Source organism: Podarcis cretensis (genome assembly GCF_951804945.1).
Source record: "Podarcis cretensis genome assembly, chromosome: 9".
Taxonomy (NCBI): domain Eukaryota; kingdom Metazoa; phylum Chordata; class Lepidosauria; order Squamata; family Lacertidae; genus Podarcis; species Podarcis cretensis.
This window is the reverse complement of record NC_137178.1, coordinates 38,268,663-38,289,201: the sequence shown is the minus strand read 5'-3', so window position 1 is coordinate 38,289,201 and position 20,539 is coordinate 38,268,663. Positions and strand designations below refer to the sequence as shown.

The 20,539-nt window shown below is 44.0% G+C and overlaps 1 protein-coding gene across 3 annotated transcripts in view; it reads left to right on the top strand.

The window, feature by feature from the left end:
* Window positions 1–20,539, top strand: part of ANAPC10 (anaphase promoting complex subunit 10) — a 134,842-nt gene that overhangs the window by 26,325 nt on the left and 87,978 nt on the right. The window contains exon 5 of one of the 3 annotated variants that reach the window (XM_079989515.1): window positions 7,860–8,157. The exons of the other annotated variants lie outside the window; for them this stretch is intronic. Coding sequence (XP_079845641.1) covers window positions 7,860–8,090 — 231 coding nt within the window. The 3' untranslated portion in view covers window positions 8,091–8,157. Of the gene's footprint in view, window positions 1–7,859; window positions 8,158–20,539 lie in introns of those variants that run through there. 3 annotated transcript variants of the gene reach the window in all.

The following is a 20,539-nucleotide window of genomic DNA, read 5'->3' as shown; positions in this document are numbered from 1 at the left end:
CTGCGAACTACAGTTTCCGAACTCACTGCTGCAGTCCTTGCGTCTCAGAAGAAGCATGACGAAGTGGAGAAGCGCTGCCAGGACCTGCAAACCAGGTGGGAACGTGCAAGCAGGGAAGGGTTCCCAGGGTCCAGATCAGAAGGGATTGGACTTGGACGGAGGGGGGGCAGACTAGTCACCCACTTCGATGGGAACCTGAAGCACTACCCCAGTTTCAGAGCAGACGTTTTGTATGCATTGCACTTGCTTCGTCATGACTTTAAAGATGAGGAGGAGAAAGTGGGGTTTATTGTTTCTCACTTGCATGGGCCGGCCAGAGACTGGTTGCGCAATTTGTGGCGTGAAGATGGCCCTGCCCGCCGCGATGCAGATGAATTCATTAAAGCAATGGATGCCTGCTTCCAGTCAACTGTAGATGTGGATCTTGCACGCAGGGAAATTTTTGGATTGCGGCAAGGCAAAGCCACTGTGCGTCAGTACCATTCCAGATTTTTTGCTTTACTGACTGCGCTAAGCTGGGAGAAGGATTGTGCACCTGTGAGGGATTTGTTCTGGGAGGGGCTCAGCGGTCCCATTAAGGATGAACTTGCCAGGGGAGACAGACCCCAGACCCTGGAGGAGCTTGTGCAGAGGGCTTTGGCGATTGGGATAAGGCACGAGGGACGTCCTTGGCACACTGAGGAAGAACGTCAGGTGCGTCTACCAGCGAGGACGTCTTCTTTCATCCCCAGGGAGTTCAGTCAGTCACATCCTTCGCCACTGGGAAGGCAGGGGGAGGAGCCCATGGAACTTGGTGGTGCTAAGGCTCAAGCAACAGCCAGAGCCCCAGCTTCCGGTGCAGTAAAGGCACAGCCTCCTAGAGGGACCAGGAAGTGTTACATTTGCGACAGTGCACAGCACATGGCGAAAGGGTGTCCCCAGAGGCTGCAGAAACACACTGCAGTTTTAGCAACTGTTGCAGCAGAAATGATGCAAGCAGAGCAACCTCAGGGAAACGACAGTGCCTGGCTGGAAGCAGAGCTGCTGGGGCTCAGCCAGGCGAATCTGTAGAGCAGTCCCCAGCGCTTTTGCAACGCACAGACCCGTTACCACCCAAGCCAGCGGTGCAGCTCACTGCAACACTTCAGTTGCCGAATGGAACCACCCTGGAAGTCCCCATCACGATTGATTCTGGGAGCAACGCAGATTTTGTGGGGACGCACTTTGTCAAGCAGCATCGCATAGCGCTTCTGCCAGCGACAACACCTCTGAACGTAGTCACGGTGGATGGCAGGAAATTGCTAGGAGGACAAGTTGTGCAACAGACGCCTCCCATGGTGATGAGGATTGGAAATCATCGAGAAGTCATCAGCTTCAATGTCACCCGCCTTTCAGACACGCCTATAGTATTAGGCATGAGTTGGCTGGAGAGACACAGTCCTGCTGTAGCGTGGTACCAACGGCAGATCACCTTTTGCTCATCGTACTGTGCTCAACATTGCATCCAGTCCAGCCAGGAGGAGGGAGCTGAGCAGCAGTTGCAACTTGGCATGGTGCAGGCAGTACCCCGCAAGTACGAGGGGTTCCTGGAGGTTTTCTGCGAGAAGGAAGCTGACCAGTTGCCGCCCCACAGGCCTTATGATTGTGCCATCGACCTGGTGCCAGGGGCGCAGTTGCCGACTGCAAAGCTGTATTCCATGTCTGAGGACGAGATGCAAGAACTCAGGGAGTTCATAGAGCACAATTTGAAGCGCGGATTCATCCGAGAATCGAAAGCGGTGGGGGGCAGTCCTGTTTTCTTTGTAAAGAAAAAGGACACGCCCCAAAAAAGACTCATTGTGGACTATCGATTCATAAACAGTAAGACCAAACCCAAGGCCTTCCCCATGCCCAAGATAGATGATCTCCTGGCAACCGTAAGGAAGGGGAAGATCTTCACCAAATTGGATCTGCGTGGAGCGTATAACCTCATACGCATCCGGGAGGGCGATGAGTGGAAGACGGCCATGTTCACGCCTCTGGGCACGTACGAATACAGAGTGATGCCATTTGGTCTCCAAAATGGATCTCACGTCTTTCAAGCATTTATGCATCACGTGCTAGCGGGACTTCTATACAAGAAATGCGTGTGTTTCCTCGACGACATCCTGATCTTTTCGGAAACGGAGGAGGCCCATGAGAAGGACGTAAAGGAAGTCCTGCAGAGACTACGGGAGAACAAGCTCTACGCCAAGTTAGAGAAGTGCCAGTTTGATGTGACGGACGTGGATTTCCTAGGCTACAAGCTGTCCGACAAGGGGCTGGCCATGGACAGCGCCAAGGTCCGCGCGGTGTTGGACTGGAAGAGCCCTCGCAATCGGAAGGAAGTCCAAAGATTCATCGGCTTCGCCAACTTCTACCGCAAATTCATCAGAGGTTTTGCAAAGGAGACGGCAGCGATCACGGACACTCTCAGTTCCAAGAAAAAGAGGTTCGTGTGGACGGAACAGGCGGAGCGCTCTTTTCAGAAGCTTAAAAGCCTTTTCGCCTCCGAGGAGCAGCTGCTGCACGTGAATCCAGGCAAGCCCATACGAGTTGAGACCGACGCGTCAGACAGAGCGGTTGGAGCCGTACTCCTGCAAGAAGATCCACATGGAAACTGGAGACCCGGTGCCTTTTACTCCAGAAAGCTCAGCAAAGCGGAGCAAAACTACACCATATGGGACAGGGAGCTGTTAGCCATTCACGCAGCGTTCAAAGCGTGGCGACATTTCCTCATTGGAGCCAAGCACACAGTGCAGGTCCGCACGGATCACAAGAATTTAGAGTATTGGCGCACGGCGAAACTCCAGAGCCAAAGACACATGCGCTGGGCAGAGTTCTTCGCGGATTTCGACTTCAGGATAGAGTACGTCCCAGGGGACTCCAACGTTATAGCCGATGCGCTCTCCAGGAAACCGCAATATCTTGAGGAAGCGGCGCCAATAGCAGCCAGGCACATTTTTGCACCGCAGGCGTGGGCGTGCGCTGCCATCGCTGTCGACCTGGACGCAGTGCGACGCGCGTTGCAGGTAGATCAGTTTGCACAATCCAAAATAGAGGAGCTGCGTAGGGGTTCGCTGAGAGACGATGAGTTCCAGTTACGCGACGGACTGTTAACTCACAAGGGTGCCCTCTACGTGCCGAGCGACGAGCTCCGAGCAAAGGTTCTGCAGCAGTTGCACGACGCTCCCAGTGCGGGCCATTTCGGCAGGGAGAAGACAATAGAACTGGTGGCCAGGGACTTTTGGTGGCCCCAGATGCGAGGAGAAGTAGCGGAGTACGTCGCCAGATGTGACACTTGTCAGAGGTCCAAGCCAGTACACCAGAAGCCGGCGGGCTTGCTGGAACCACTGGAAACACCACAGCAACCGTGGGAGAGGGTGGCGCTGGACTTCGTCACTGACCTGCCCAGTTCCAGAGGCAAGACGGCGGTACTGGTGGTGGTGGACTTGTTCACCAAGATGGCGCACTTCATTCCCTGCGCGAAGGTGGCGACGGCGGAACAGACCGCCAAGCTCTTCATCGACCACGTGTTCCGGGCGCATGGGCTGCCGCGGGCCATCCTGTCCGACAGGGGGCGCCAGTTTATTTCCAATTTTTGGCAGAAGCTCCTAGGTATCCTGCGCGTCAAGATCAACCTAGCGTCGGCAAGACATCCACAAACCAACGGCCAGGCCGAGAGGGTCAACGCGATCATGCAGCAGTACCTGAGATGTTATGCAAATCAGCGACCCACAGCTTGGGTGGACTACCTACCGATGGCGGAGTTTGCCTACAACAACACGAAGCATGCGTCGACGGGGGTGACGCCGTTCTTCGCGAACAATGGACGTCATCCCAGGACCTTCCCGGGGTTCGTAGCACCAAGAGAGGGGGAGCCGCAAGAGGCCGACCAGTTCGCTGCAGAACTACAAGAGGTGCACGAGGAGCTGCGGAGACATTTGGAGCTAGCTAAACAAGCATATAAGGTGCAGGCAGACAAAGGCAGAAGAGTGGGAGAGGACATCCAGGTGGGGGACTGGGTGTGGTTAGCGGCCCAGGCGATGCCAACCAAGTCGTTGGCCAAGAAGAAGCTAGGGCACAGGCAGCTAGGACCATACCAGGTGGAGGCTAAGATCAACCCCGTGGCTTTTCGACTGGCCCTCCCCGAAGGTTCCAGAGTCCACCCGGTTTTTCATAGGTCGGTGCTCACTCCCTACAAGGCCCCGCACAGGTTTCAGGAGTCTGAAACAGTACCGCAGCCACGCACAGAGTCACCTAGGAGGGAGGGATCGCCTAGGGTCGAACCACTCAACGAGGTCACAGAGATCCTGGACTCGAGATGGGGGGAAGAGGGAATAGAATACTTTCTAGTCAGAGAGGGTGCACCAGTCAGTGCCAGTGGGTGGGTGCCGGACTACGCTTTAGACGAACCTCTTTTAAAGGACGAGTTCCATGCCCTTTTCCCACATAGACCCATGCCAGCCGAGTACTTCGATGACTGGCTCTTTACCCCCACATGTTCAGGCAGCACTTTCCACGGCTTTTCTTCAGCCGAGGAAAGAACACCGAACTCAAACTCGCCCAGGGGATCGTGTTCGGGGGTGGACACAGAGCCCTCTTATTGGTGGGATGAGCAACCAGAGGAAGCCTGGCGCAAGAAATGGCTGAAGGGGCCTTGGACGGCAGCACCAGACGAAGTAGCAATGGAAGAGGGAACTGCGAACATTTTGGGTGAAGAACCCGAATTCGAACACACGTACACCGAGCTGCCAGCAGAGGTCATGGACGTAGCCGAACTGTATCCTGCATCTACCTCCGAGGAGCTGCAGTTCCCACAACCCGCACCCGATGGGGGGGAGGGGGGAAGGGGGGGCTTCGAGGGGGGGATGGATGTCAGGGGTTCAGGGAGAGAGGCGCAGAGGAGGGAGGAGACCGAGAGTGAGGGAGAAGGATTCCAGCCTGACGAGGAAGAGGACGACAATGACCCGAGATGGTCCATGAGTCCGTCCAGTGAATCGGAGGATTCCCAAAAGGGAGCCCCCCTGGTCAAGCCAAGGGGAGCCCAAGGGGGAAGCAGTCAGGAGCAGGGGAACGTAGGGGGAACCGCCAGTGGGAGTTGGAGATCGAGACCTGCTTCTCCACCGGAACGGAGTGAAGAGGGTGGAGTTACCAGTGTGTCGGGAGGAACAGAACAAGGAGCAGAGGGGGGAAGGAGATCGGGGCAAGACGTCCTGCCGGAAGGGGCGGAAAGCAGTACCGGGAGCAGTGTGGCTGTTGAAAGGAAGGTCAGGAGCAACGTACGCGCGCCAAGTTCAAATGTGGAGGCGCGCGGAAGTGGGGAGAGCTCTGGGGAGGAGCCTGGTGCTAAAGCACGAAGGAGGGGGCAGCAGGCAGGAGAAGACTCAGCCTCTGGGGAGTCCCGGAAAGAGGGAACACAGGGGGGCAGGAAGACCCTGCGGAAAAGGAAGGAGAGGAAAAGGTGGAGCAGCACAAGCCTCTTAAATTGGTGCAGGGGAGGGACGGACTCAGAGGGGACTTCTAACATCTAAGGGTAACAGATGTGGAGCCACGGAGTTTGGATGTAATGACGACAATGATCTTCAATAAAACCTTTTGTATATAACTTGGACTGGACTTTGGTCTCTTGTGAGCTGGGACCCAGGGTGGCTCTGACACTGCTGAAACCTATTCCTTGTAGTTATGTTGTGGTACATGGGAGCCATGGGGCAGAGACTGCAAAATTCAGGATAAGTTATTCTTTCTTTAAAACTATTACGAGGAGGCACGTGCACTTCAGGGAAGTGCAGCAAACTCACCAGGGGGGGCAGGCGGGGGTATTTTTTGTTTGAGTGCCAAGATATGGTGCATCAATAAATTACTAGAAATCATTGCCTACTGAGAGGGCTTTTCAGCCCAGCGTTTAGAAGTGACATACTTGAAGTGTGTGTGTGTGTGTGTGTGTATTCATTCTGTTAAGAATTTATTTTTGCAAGTTTTATTTGTGAACCACCCAGAGAACTTTTTGTTCATATCATTTGGTAAACTATATCACGATAAACACTTAAAAAAATGGATTAGCTGGATGTTTACTTTATTTTATTATTGTGGTTATAGCCGTTCTTTCCTCCCAAGGAGCATAAAGTAAAATACATAGTCCCCCCTTGCTTACTAATTTTAACAAAACCCCTCACAATAACCCTTTGTTGTAGTAGGCTGAGGGATGAATAGCCCAAAGTTACTCAGTGTCTGAGTAGGGATTTGAACCCGGCTCTCAGTTTTAAACAAAAGCACACAGAAATTATAAACAACCATGTTGCTCACAACTTTTTGGCATTTTGTTTGACCTAATAATGTTGTTATAATACTGTAACATTTGGGTTTTAAAAGGGCAATTAATATGATTTTAAAAAAGAAATCCAATTTAAATGCTAAAAATCTAATTACTTTTTTAAAATCATTTATTTCTATCCTCGCTTATTAAATATCTGATCTCATTTTGTAAATCCAAAAATAAAGGAATAGCTGTTTCATATCTGAAACCAGTAATCTAAGTTTTGATTCTGCCCTTTGTTCTGTACGCCACACCACATTCTGACAGTGCTCTTCTAATACAGTTAAACTGTGTACATTGTCATATCCATGTTGCAGTATGTCAGGAATGGATGGTTGGAATAAGATAACAGGAGTCTAAATTTTGCAGGTCGTGAAATTAAACTTGTTGTGAGATATTAATCTTCATGGTTTTGTACATGGCAGTGAACCTGTCTGCACATAACAACTAAACCATGGTTTATTGCTAAATGTATCAGTTGGACTGAGTCTGAGAAAAGCTCTGGCTCTGGCACTCCTTCCTCTCCTCCTCTCATAATGGCCAGGAGAAGGATTCTGCAGTGTTTAGTTTTACTTTCTATGAATCCTTGCTTTCTCATCATGTATGAACCATAGACGGTGGTTTAAAACAACCTCAGGTTAGTTAAACAAGCCAGTTTTAATTACCCATGGTTTGAAGCTGGCTCATTTTGAAACTGACCGGAATTTGTTCATGGAAAGTGAAACTAAATGCAGCAGAAGCCCTCCTGGCTGAGAGAGAGGGAGAAGGTGCAAGTACACAAGCTCAGGGCTTCGCTTAGGTCCATTCCCACTCATGCACATAGCACTAAATTCTGATTTATATGCTAACTGCACCAGCGACATGAAATTTCACAAACCGTCAAAATAGAAAAACTTAAGATGTGCAGCATGGCGGGGGGGGGGAGGGGACAACCTTTGCTAAGAAGATAGAAAAATGCTTCACAAAAGTCTAGCATACATATTTCCTTACATGCCAGTAACTTTGCAGCGTTGGTAGCTCCTGCCCCATGAACATTTTTACCTTTGGCAGAACTACAGTGGTACCTCCGGTTACGAACTTAATTCGTTCCGGATGTCTGTTCTTAACCCGAAACTGTTCTTAACCTGAGGCGCGCTTTCGCTAATGGGGCCTCCCGCTGCCACTGCACGACTTCCACTTGCATCCCGGGGCAAAGTTCACTACCAGGAGACCTACTTCCGGGTTAGCGGAGCTTGTTACCCGAAGTGTTTGTAAAGGAGGGCGATACGTAACCCGAAGTTCCACTGTATGTATCTTCCTTGTTAAGATGTAGAAGTGGCATTTTGCAGATGCCTAAAGAAAGCATTACAGCCCTTCCTTTTCCTTCTCAAGGTCCGTGCTGGACTGTGTATGTAGCAAATGTGAGACGACTGTGGGATCATGTATGCTCAACTCTCATTTTCCACTTCAATCCGCTTCCTTTTGTACTGAATAATTGATTGCTTATGCTAAGTGATAATTTAATCTGATTCCATTTCTACCTTTTTATTCTTCTTTTCTTCTCCAGCAACTTGAATTAGTGGAACCCAGTGGTTGGATTCACGTAGCCTTAACAGATACTCATAAGAAACCTATCCGCACTTTTATGATTCAGATTGCTGTGTTAGCCAATCACCAAAATGGAAGAGACACTCATATGCGGCAAATCAAGGTGTATACGCCAGTGGAAGAAAGTTCTATTGGTAAATTTCCTAGGTGTACAACAATTGATTTCATGATGTATCGTTCAGTCAGGTAAACAAAGCTCAATTTTGTACTAAAGCATTGTATTTTTGTTTAATTTTCAAATAAAGACATAAAATCTTGTTGCACTGTCTAGTTCCTGGATGTGTGTGTGTGTGCACTGCAGACATCCTCATGGATGTAACTTCACTATTGTTTATTTTATTCCAAGAAATGTATTGCTTTTCCTTTCTAGAAACAGAAGGGGGGAAATTTCAGAAGCTTCATTTGATCATTATCTGTTAGTGTATTTTATTGTATAATTTCATTATTACGTTGGGCTCCTCCACAAGTGTGTAAATGGCCTTTTAAAGTGTGATTATGTAATTTTGTTCAATGTACAGGGAAGCTGATGAATAAATTCATGAACTTTGCCTTACTGCCTCCTGTAGGACCAGCCTTTCTTAAGTGCTGGTTACCCATAGCATATACAGAGCTACTTCTAAGAATATTTTATAGAGATTTGAAGGAAGGCAATCTGAGGATATAATTTTATTTGATTTTGTAGAGGTAAAGGATAAGATTCTTATTTCTGAAACGTAAGAGCCTTGCTGGATTAGACCTAAGGTCTGTCTGATACAGCCAGATGTTTTCAGGAAGCCATGACCAGGGCATGAAAGCATTAGGCCTCCCACACCATTGCCTCTCTAGTAACTGAGATTTGGTTGCATACTGCGTTTTAATCTGAAGGTTCTGTTTATCTATCACATCCAGAAATTCTAATTATTTAATTTGTCTAATCCCACTTTAAGACATCAGTGACCATCACTACACCTTAGCATTTGCTTGCAGTAGTGCCTTTAAGGGAGGCCTTTGTAGTAGAAGTCAAGAGTCCCACACAGAAGAATCAGCAGGAGAGCCTCTAAATGAATCAGGACAGACTTATCACATTTTGAATTAATATACATCACCTGTGTGCACGCGCTATACAACCAGAGTCTGAAATGACCTAACTGCACTACTTCCCCAGCCTAGTGTTTCACGTTGTTTCCAGGTTGAGGGTTCATAAGAATGCCTTGTGTTAGAGGGGCCCAAATCCTGGAGCCGCCACTTATACACATCTCTCTAAGGCGGGGCTGGGGAACTTTGGGCCCTCCAGATGTTCTTGGATTCTAACACCATTCTGCTCCTGCTAGTGTGACTAAAAAGGTGAAGAATTTTGGAAGTTTGGGTCCAACACCATCTGTAGGGCCAAAAGTTTCCCATCCCTTCAGTAAGGTAATTATGACAAGGGTGTGTGTGTCGCTTAAATTTTGCTAGAGTAATTTGGATCTACATAAAACTTTAAATTACAAAGCAGTGTTGTGTTCCTTGTACAGTTGTGTTACTGGAAGTTGTGAAGCAAGCTTCAGTCTCCTGAACATTTAAAACTATAGTTACTGCCATCTTTGCTTTCTGCCACAGGAGTCCAACCCATAAAATAAAGCATATTCAGACAAATGTTGCATTGTTGGAAGAGCTCAAATGGCCATGAAACTCCACTTTACCACAAAGCAGCAACAATTGTGCAACCCTGCCTAGATATTTTGTGCAGTTGATATTAGGCACTATTTTTCCTGGCTGAGGTTAAAGACACCAAGTACAGCTCCAGAGGACTATGAAGTCCTAATTCTAGGAATAATCAATGTGTGCTAAGCGAGTATAACTTATTTTTGGATACTACATTGAGTTACTACGGTATATTCTTTGACCTATATATTATTATCCCCGAATTTGTTAGAAAATAATTAATTTTAGTACGTGTTTGGTATATGCTCTGTATATATTCCACCAATTGGGGTAGGATTGTGTCTCTTTTTAGCACCATTTTATTAAGTATCCTTAATAAAGCACCAATTTAAATATTTAGATGTCTGGATTTCCAGACACATACAGTTAATACTACAGGAGTATCTGGATCTGATTCCCTCATTCAGTTCAGATTTAGGCAGGTGCCAAACCCAGATTCTATTGAGATGCATGTGCTTTGTCATTTGATTGAGGGTCTCCTTTGTCTTCTACTCAGTATTCCTTTCTAGTATGGAATACTAGAGAGGTGATCGTTTTATTTTGTTCTTCACTCTGGGGTCAAGACTTTTGGTTGAGGACAGACTTCCCTAAAGTATTGATGAGGATTCTTGCTTCCACATTTTGCCATGTTCCTCGTCTCCTTTCCATAGTTACTTAAGAACACGGGTGACCAACCATGTTCTGTTGAGGTCTATCCTCTGTTTTGGTCCACATGCTGGTGGTGGGGAGGCAGAATGTGATTGGTAGGGCCGCCTCCTCCTCCCTCTTTCTCCTTCCCCAGCAAGCTGGCTGCCACAGGAAGAACAGATTGCTCTTGCTCTGAACTGATTGTTTGTAGAGGGCTTCTCATAGTAGGTTGAAGGCCACTCTGAGACCACCCCTACTTTGGAACATGTATGTGAAAGCTAGGTCCTATTATGTATCCTAATCAGTGGACGTCTCATCTCAAGTTTCCACCTTAGAAAATCACATGCCGTTTGAACTGATTAAAACATCATTTTGACTCTGGCTCAGTGTAACAAAAATGTTTGTCAAGACCTCAAAGCTTTCTGATTGTGTGGATTCTTTAGTAGGATGAAATAAAGAGTCAGCATATTTGTTTTCCCCATTAAAATATTTATCCATTTCCAGAGGACCAGTCTTAAAAACTCCATAGAGCAGGGGTGTTCAAACAAACCAGGATCTCAGAAAATCCAGAGTGCCAGAGATTTAAGATTAGGCTTTAATCTGCATTAGGAACCTGTGCTGGTAAATCCTGGACTTAAGTGCTTTGCTTATTGAAGATGAGATTGTGAACTTGGAGCCAAGGCCGCCCAAATGTATATGAAATGACTTATTCATTTATATATTGGTAGCTATGATGCTGGGGTTATTCCTTAATCAGGGTGCTGTAAAGCAAACATTGAAATAAGTATGTAGAACTAATGTATCAAATAAACTGAATCTCAAGTATTTGTATTATGCATCTAGAACATAGTCCCTAACATTTGAATTAGTTGGCAACATCAGTGACAATAATAGTCAAGGCAGCTATTTCAAATGGTAACAGGTCCAGATGGAATAATAATGCATGAAATGCTGAATATTAGGCATATTTCGGCAGCTACAGTCCCATGACTCCAGAACATAGCATACTGTGCTTATTTTAAAAAACCATACCTCTTAATATACCAATTAAAAATCCTTTGACTTGCACATCAGTTTGTTTTCAGTTTTTACAATATTGTGCAATATGATGCATCATCACTTGTATTTCCTTTTTTAAAAAGGAAATACTTGAGAGAGCTATAGGGGAGCGAATGCCATCATGCGCTTCGTGGTGAACATGTATAATAGATTTAACAGAAATGCACTTGATCTCTTCACCTCTTCAGAGTAGATTAGGTGTCTTAGTAAATATGGTGTTAGGATCCTCCATTTTTACAAAGTTGCTAATACACTAGGTTATTGAGGAAGCCAAATACCTTCTACCACCCAAGTAGCATATTCATGGGCAAATAAAACAACCATATGCTGTCACAGTATATGGCCCTATTATTGCTAGCTTCGATTTGGAAATCCTTTCTTAATTCAGGGTGTTCCCCCCTTCACACCAAATGTGACAAAGCCAGAAGACAATAGAAGTTGATGCAGGTCTCTCTAACGTTATTTACATAGTTTAGTTCTTTCTTTACTCTTCCTCTTTTAAAAAATCAGATTTTTATCCACCCTGATTACAATTCAAAAAAAGGGGAAGTCAGAGTTTAAACAGAACATCTGCAGAACTACAATTACAAAATAACTACAAAATTTAAAATAAGCTTGCATTCTATATCAAAAGGAATTAGCCAAAGGGAAAAAAGGAAAAAAGACAAGAATCCGTACCTTTTTGACTACAGATTCAAATATAATAATATAACCATTATTATACCCAACTCGCCATACCCAAGTTCAAGACTCTGTAAAACCACAATATGTTTTGATTAACCCCAAATCCATGCTGTAATCAATAATTGGCTGTGAATTTCTTGCAAGTTTGTTGTGTCTGTCTTTCTTTACATCTGATACAATGAGTTTACTTGGCCATTGAAGAAAGCTCTCACATTTCCATTAATGAATTGGAATCATTGCTGATCTACACTTACTTAGAAGTAGTTTAATAATAAAGCCAGGGGCTTATATCCTTTTAAAAATGCTCTTGTACCTCAGTTTTCCAATTAATTTGCCATGGTAGGGTTAGCCAAAGGGATTCTACCAGGCCAGGGGAACTGGAGTCCGACAAAGCTGGTTCCCCTGGCCTAAAGTCATTAGCACTTTATAATGGGAGACTCCAGGAACACTGGCATTTGGCTGAGGATGTTTTAACTTCACTCCATTTCCTCTTCCCTTTCAAAGCTATTCATTAATTTCAGTTGCATTTTGGATGAAACGGAGTAAGTTCAACCATAAGCAAACAGAACCTCAAATAATATGCTCTATCTAGGAAGATCTTTCACCTTTAATGCGAATTGTGTCGGCAGAGCTTTTTTTTTGAAGCTCATAAACTTAAGACCAGGCACTTCCCTTAAGATTCCATAATATCTTCCATTTTCATTCTTAAGTGTGCTTCTCAAATTACCCTCCCTTCGCACGCCATTTTTATGTTTTTGAATGGTTACGTGAAATAATTATATCACCTTTTGTTCTAATGACCTCCAAGGCTGTGCTTACAATGCATTCAGATGATTAAACAAACTAGTACCCAGGTCCCTTGTTCTTCAGGCCAGTGGTAGAGACCAGAGTGTCCATCTCTTCCCTTCTGTCATCCCAGGGCAGTTAACAGCTGGAACTTTCTAGCCAGAAGGGAGGGGAAGAAGACTCTGCAGCTGCTCATTCTCTGGCCAGTCTTTACACCTTGGTGGGATGATGGAGCAAAATGGCTTTGCAATGGCTTGGATTTATCAACAAAATTAAGCCAGCAGCGTCGCTGTGTTTTGTTATTTAAAATATTTTTTTGTTCCTTGTGGGCAAGTCCAGGCACTTACATTTTAATTGACCGCAATCTAATTTGGCAAGGTTTTTTCTGCCCCCCACCCCTTTACCCCTTCAGCCTTAGCAAAATTTAGTCAAACAATCTCTTGACTGTAGTCCTGCATGAAAGCAATCACATTTCTGTACTTTTCCTATGACAAATTTATTTTTCCTATAAGCTTTCATTGGCTGGTGCAGCTGGCATGGGTTTGCTGACAATGAGCCAGGAGATCTTAGCTTAAAGGAAAACTCACAGCTCTCTCAGATACTGGCACAGAGCAGGGTAAACCCATCCCTGGGCATTAGCACTAACATGTGTTGGTATTACTGGCACGGCACCTATTGGTACATACACACCCTTGGGAGTAAGAAAAGGGACGTGGATTGTGTAGGGCAGGTTGTTGGTTGGTTGCTGGAGCATATGAGCAGGTACTGTTTGTTTTTAGGAGATGAAATAATTTGCTTTGTAGATTGAAAGGTATGATTCAACAGAGGGAGGGAGGCACATGTGGATAAGTTATAGCCTGCATTTTATTAGGTGTTTATATCTGTGTAAAAATGTATGACTGTTGAACATCTGCAACTTCTGATGCTACTGTCAATAGGACCCCTCCTTCTGAATCATACGTTGGTCCAATAAAATAAAGTCAGTTAAGCAAGGCTTTAATAACCATCTGCCTTTCACAGTTGTGATATGATGTCTGGAGTAAATTTTAACTTTGACAGTAAGGGTTGGGACAATTTTAGGTGCAACACTTCTTTCTCTTTTTCTTAGTGTTTGTGGTAAAATTAACACAATTGCTTAATTTGGTTGAATCAGTGTCCATTGAGTATTCATTTGTTGAGTGCATGAAGGCTCAGATGCAGAGGTACAATGAACTGGAAATGGCATGACATAGTATGAAAGTTTCATTTTTAATAAGTAGGAAATGACAAGTTTTTGTGGTTAAGGTTTATTTTAAGGAAGGTGAAATGGGTGGGACCATTTTGTGTGGTCCTGCTCATATTTCTATTGGATAGATACAGGGCACATTCCACCAGAGGAAGACTTTGATTGACTTCCAAGTCTGACAAAATGGGAGTTTAATACATGTATGCAGTACATGTTTATTATTGAAGCTGAAAAACAAGCATAGTATTTAGACTAAGAACTATGAACTAGCCAAACTTGACAGAGCACAAGCTTACAATATAGATTAGTCTGAACATTTGCTCTTTGCACGTTTTTGTGGGGTGGGTGGGGGGAGAGATATTAACTTTAAGATTTGGGGGGGGGGCACTAGCTAACTGACAGTGAAATATCAAAATCATGAGGGATCTTCCGCCACAAAATTATGAGCATTTGTAATTTGGAAAGCTGAAATTGGGCTCATGTATAAGTTGAAGGCACTGAAATTTATGAAAATGGGATATATTGAATTGTCTCCTGCATGACAGCCAACGATTCACTAGAGAACCATAGAGGACAAATGCAATGATTTTGTAACATAATGTTGCACTGGATATATTTTGGCGCTATCCTTGTGGTATTCACTTGTTAAGGAAGTAACAGAGGAGCATTGAAATACAGACAAACTCACTATGTGCTGCACCTACAAATATCCACTGAAATAAGAAATTTGATTTTTTTAAAGCAAAATGTATGAGGGGAAAACCTGGAGTAGCTAGTTTTTCAGGTTAGGGAGGTAAATATGGTGCTGTGAAGCTAAATAAATTGAATAAATATGTGCCTGTTTGAACAAAACACAGACAGGAAGTTTTCTCAATCAGCAAATGGGGAAGAACCAGTAAAAAACTTCTTTACAAATTATTGTTAAGGTTGGCCTGGAACTGCTGTTACAGTGCTTGAAGAAAATACCAACGTACAGTTAACAGCAAACTGAGCATGTGATCAAAATCTGACTAAATCCTAAATTTGCAAGGGAGGTAAGCTCCTGGGAAAAAAGAGAGCTATAAAAGGTGTTCCTATTTCAAGTTTTTCTCAAGCAAGAAAGTCTTCTTGAGCTCTGGTGAGTTCCTGGAATCTTTGGCTGTCCTTTGGTCCTGTCTCCTGGTTTGTCTTCCAGTCCTAATTCAGTTTGAGGCCCAATTTGGTAACCCCAATTAGGCCCCAATCTAGGCCAGACCAGTCGAGACCCAACTGGGGGCCTTTCACAGCCCTACCATTTAATTCCAGTTTTAAACCCTAATTAAGCAGGTAGGTGAGGAGAGGTGTGGTAAAGGAGGAGTATCTCACCTCTATAATCTCTTTTCCCCTGTCCCACATATTTATTCTGGGTTTTAAACCCTATATATTGACTTTTTTGAGGCAATAATAATTACTTTCATCATTAACTATACTGAGTGATAACCAATGTTAGTCATATTCAGGACATATCCTTTCAAACAGTAATTGAGTGGATATATCCTGAGTATGACTTGGTTGAATATCACCCACTGTAAGGATAGAAGATTGATGTAGTTAAATGTAGGGCCAAATGTCTATTAGTGAACTCACAAACCCTATTATCTACTTTTCTTAAGTCAATATAAACTAGTCCCATTGATTTCTCAGGGACAGACCCCTATCAGACTTTTTAAAAAGTGGATATTTTAAGTGGAGTTTATACACACACACACACACACACACACACACACACACAGTGGTACCTCGGGTTAAGAACTTAATTCATTCTGGAGGTCTGTTCTTAACCTGAAACTGTTCTTAACCTGAGGTATCACTTTAGCTAATGAGGCTTCCCGCTGCTGCCACACTGCCGGAACACAATTTCTGTTCTCATCCTGAATCAAAGTTCGTAACCCGAGGTACTATTTCTAGGTTAGTGGAGTCTGTACCCTGAAGCGGCTGTAACCTCAAGCGTCTGTAACCCAAGGTACCACTGTATATAATATCTCAGTCTGTATGTGCACTGTATTTGAATTGTGTATAGATGAAATTGTTTAAAATGTCATTTATTGTTGATATTGTTTATCACTTCAGGGTGTTTTATAGGAAGTGATTCATAAGTGGAAATATATAAATAAGTACTGTGGAGTTTGAGTATCAAAGGCTCCAGGTCCTGAGATAATGCATTACTCTTGCTGCCTGAAAATTCATTTGATGCTATGACAGAGCTGCAAAAATCAAGCTCGTTCAGAACTGTTTGATTGGGAAACCATCATGGAAGCCTCCATTTCCATTTCATTTGAATCCTACCAATTAACAACCAGAAAAGTCAGAATATGTATGAGTTAAAGCAGTTATCTGAATACGTATCAAATCGCTGAATAAGTTGTAGAGTTTGTGGGAGTACACTTTGGCCCTCCAGATATTGCTGAACGACGACTTGCCTCATCCTTGGTCATTTGCCATTCTTGCTAGGGCTGATGGGAGTTGTAGCTGCAGGGCCAGATCATCACAGTCATATTTCTTCAGACTTTAACACATTAGACCTGGCTAATCTTTCCTCTTACAGGTTTATACTGGTGTGCTCCCATTTATTTCAGAGTGTTTTTTTAAAATAAACTATAATTAAATACAGCATATTCATACCTATCCATTGTGAGCAGTCACATGTTGTATTTTCAAAGCAGCTCAATATTGGTAGTGACTAAATATGGGTGGCTGGGTTCCCCCCCTCCAATTGTGTTATGTGGTTTCACCAGTGAGTACATTATTGAAATTAAGATAGCTTTGGTGAATACTTCAGTCCTTTTAAGAGTGTGTTGAAGGCACAAGTTTTTGGTTTGTTTGTTTTTTCAAAATTAAGAATGCCTAGTGAAATTATTATTTTTACTAACCCCTATTTTTATAACAGGCTCATAAAACTCAGTTTGCATCGCTTAAAAAAAAATTGAAATTACCTTTTCACAAAGTTAAAAGACAAAAGTTCATACATTAGTAAAGAAGACATATTTTATTTAAATATCCATGGATTTGTTATTTTAATATTTGATGTCCAGTTGCCCCATTGAGTTTTCTCTGATTGGACACAAAGTGTTCCATGACTGACTTTGCCGTAACATTAGTGAATTTTAAGATTAACAAGTCAGTATACTCTGTTTATGTATTTTGAACACACACATTGTCCCATTGCACAGTTTTAGGAACATGGAAGGTTGAGGCTAAGCTTTTCCGTTCTGGTGTTGCATCTCACTAATGCTACTCTTTCACAGGAAAAAAATGTGTAATTTTGTTGATAAATATTTGTTAAATGTGTTCATAGCCACAAGATTTTGCCTGTGAGATTATTTGCACCTTTTTCATTGCAAAGAAACAGTTCACAGATGAAGAAATTGTACTTTATGATGGCATACAGCAATTTTCTCTAAAGGGGAGCCATATTCTCTTCCTGTCCTCTCTACATGGATTATTAGGAAAGCAAGTGCCTGGAAATAATCTAGCACATGTGCATTATTCTTGGATGTTGTTGGATTACAATTCCCATCATCCCTCACCACTGGTCCTGCTACCTAGGGATGATGGGAGTTGTAGTCCAACAACATCTGGGGACCAAAAGTTGAGAAAGGCTGGTCTAAATGTTAAGGCATATGGTGGTACCTTGGGTTAAGAACTTAATTCATTCTGGAGGTCCATTCTTAACCTGAAACTGTTCTTAACCTGAGGTACCACTTCAGCTAATGGGGCCTCCTACTGCACCGTGCCGCCGGAGCACAATTTCTGTTCTCATCCTGAAGCAAAGTTCTTAACCCGAGGTACTATTTCTGGGTTAGCAGAGCCTGTAACCTGAAGCGTCTGTAATCCGAGGTACCACTGTAGTACACATGAGTAGCTTAACATACTATAAATGACACTACCATACTATATAAAAATATATAAAGGTAAAGGTAAAGGTACCCCTGCCCATACGGGCCAGTCTTGACAGACTCTGGGGTTGTGCGCCCATCTCACTTAAGAGGCCAGGGGCCAGCGCTTTCCGGAGACACTTCCGGGTCACGTGGCCAGCGTGACATCGCTGCTCTGGCCAGAGCCAGAGCCAGAGCCGCACACGGAAACGCCGTTTACCTTCCCGCTGGTAAGCGGTCCCTATTTATCTATTTGCACCCGGAGGTGCTTTCGAACTGCTAGGTTGGCAGGCGCTGGGACCGAGCAGCGGGAGCGCACCCCGCCGCAGGGATTCGAACCGCCGACCTTTCGATCGGCAAGCCCTAGGCGCTGAGGCTTTAACCCACAGCGCCACCTGCGTCCCATAAAAAAAATATATATCCAGCATTAAAAGACATTATCCAGAATTACTCATCTTCCATATGTACCAGTGAACACTACATAACAACATAAATCCATTCCAATATAGATTTTTCTCTCTGTGTGTAAGTTTATGTGGTTATTACTTTATAATGTTTACCTCTGTCACTTCTTGTTTATGTCAGAGGAGGCATCAAATGCGCCATATACCCCTAACCCTCTGGAGAGGCACAGAGGGCTGCAAGGGGAAGGAGGAGACTTTTCTTCTGTGAACTTTCTCAAGTGAATTCAACTTAAGATCCAAATAATTGTAATGCAATATTTGAGGTGAAACTACTCAAACATTGCTAATCACTAATTGGATATTTGAGGAATGACTCCCAAATGTGATCCTATGAAATTTTCAGATCCTTAAATATGAGAGCCAGCCAAAATGGTGTTTAATTTCCCTCGCAGAAGTTGGACTACTTGTGAATGTTCTGTTTAGAGTTATACTTTTGTAGCAGCTGTGAACATTCTTTGACGTTTCAGTTAAAGGCCACCTCTATATTTTAACACAGAATATTACAATATCAGTTTACTACAATTGTAGTCCATATTTTTTCTAGTAAATTTAGATATGCTGTAGCTAGTGCTGCGTATAGCCCCCTCCCTATCCAATTCATTCCAACCCAAAATAGCTTTGACCAGGGATAATCCGAACTCAGCTCAAACCCTAGATCCAGTTTACAATCTGGGGGGGGGGACCCTTTGGAGATTCCATTTACTTGCATGAGGAAATCAAAATTTCCATAAATTTCTTTTTTCCCATATAGGTGCATCAGATTTGAGTTAGTTACTTAGTCACTCATTAAAACCCTTTAGCCAGATTTCCATTTTATTATTTCCATCCTAGTTATGCTTGGTTGAAGCACAGGTTTGTCTTCTGGCAGTGCCCTGGAAATCTTCACTTCTGGTACTCCTAGCTGTCACCAGAGACCCACATCCCAAGCTCCTTCTTACTTTCCTCAGCACTGCAGACAGGTTCTCTTGTCTCTTCACTGATTCAGCTATCCCCAGCATGCCATTCCAGCTGCTTCTGAGGTCTTCCTCCTCCTTGCCTTCTGGATGATTCCATGAACACCAAGCACCAACAACTCCACCCCAACTCTTCTCTGCTGGACCAGCACCAAGCCACATAGAGGCTTCTTCTATAGGCCCCTTCTTCTTCTGTAGGCCCCTCTAATCCAACCCCAGCCAATCACACTGTCTAACAGAAAGTTCTAAACCTGCACCCACCAATTGAAATGTACATAGCTTCTACTCTTCTTTATATCACCACCGCTTCCTCACAGTTCTTAGTCAAGGTCCCTACGACAGTTAAACTAACTTTCACTGGTCCAGACAGAAATCTTTCCACATGAAATGCATTACCATGTACAATACAAATGTCAGAACACATTACACAATACTCATTAAAACTTAATTCAAATAAACAGGATTTCTTCACATATGGTGCTATAATTAATAATTGCAAAATGTAGGAGACAGCTTGTCTGGCTTTTTCAGAGACCATTCTGAGCGTTGGTTCGGCACAAATTGCTGTAAATGTATTCTGGTCCACCTGACTGCAGCAATTTGTAGCTGCCTTGACCCAGTGCAGATTCAGCCAAATTGATACAAATGGACCCAATTCGGTTTGGGATTCAGACAAATAAAACTGCATAGCTTTAGTTTTAGTCTCGTAATGTCCCTCTGAAGGATAGGCTGGCAGATACTGATTTTCCTACAATCACTCAGCGAACTTCATAGCTGAGTGGTGATTCCAACCTAGGTTTCTTTCCTTTGTTGAAACCCAACAACAGCATCACAATGCTTCTTTCTAGGGATGCTGCTGTGTGAATTATGGAGGAACCATCCTTCCTAATGACTGATTCAATAAAGAAAAGGCTTGATGATGTGCCAGAGAACTGGGAGTGAACAATTTCAGAGTGCCTGGCCAGGTCACCCTGTTCTAAATGAAAAATTGTGAGTGATTGAAGCCAAGAAAACATCTAAAAAGATTTTTTTACACACACATGGACACACGCACAGAGAGGAGAGAGAGAGAGATGGGATCATGGACTGGAAGCTCAGATCTAAACCTTATGTGTGACCTGAAGGAAAAAGCAAAGCACAGTACTTGCCAACCAGCTGTATGGAGACATTTAATTATTACGGTTTTACAGTAGTTCAAAGAAGATGTAAATACAGTACATCACTATGGGCCATATCTGACACCTTCTGGAATGGGCACAATCTGC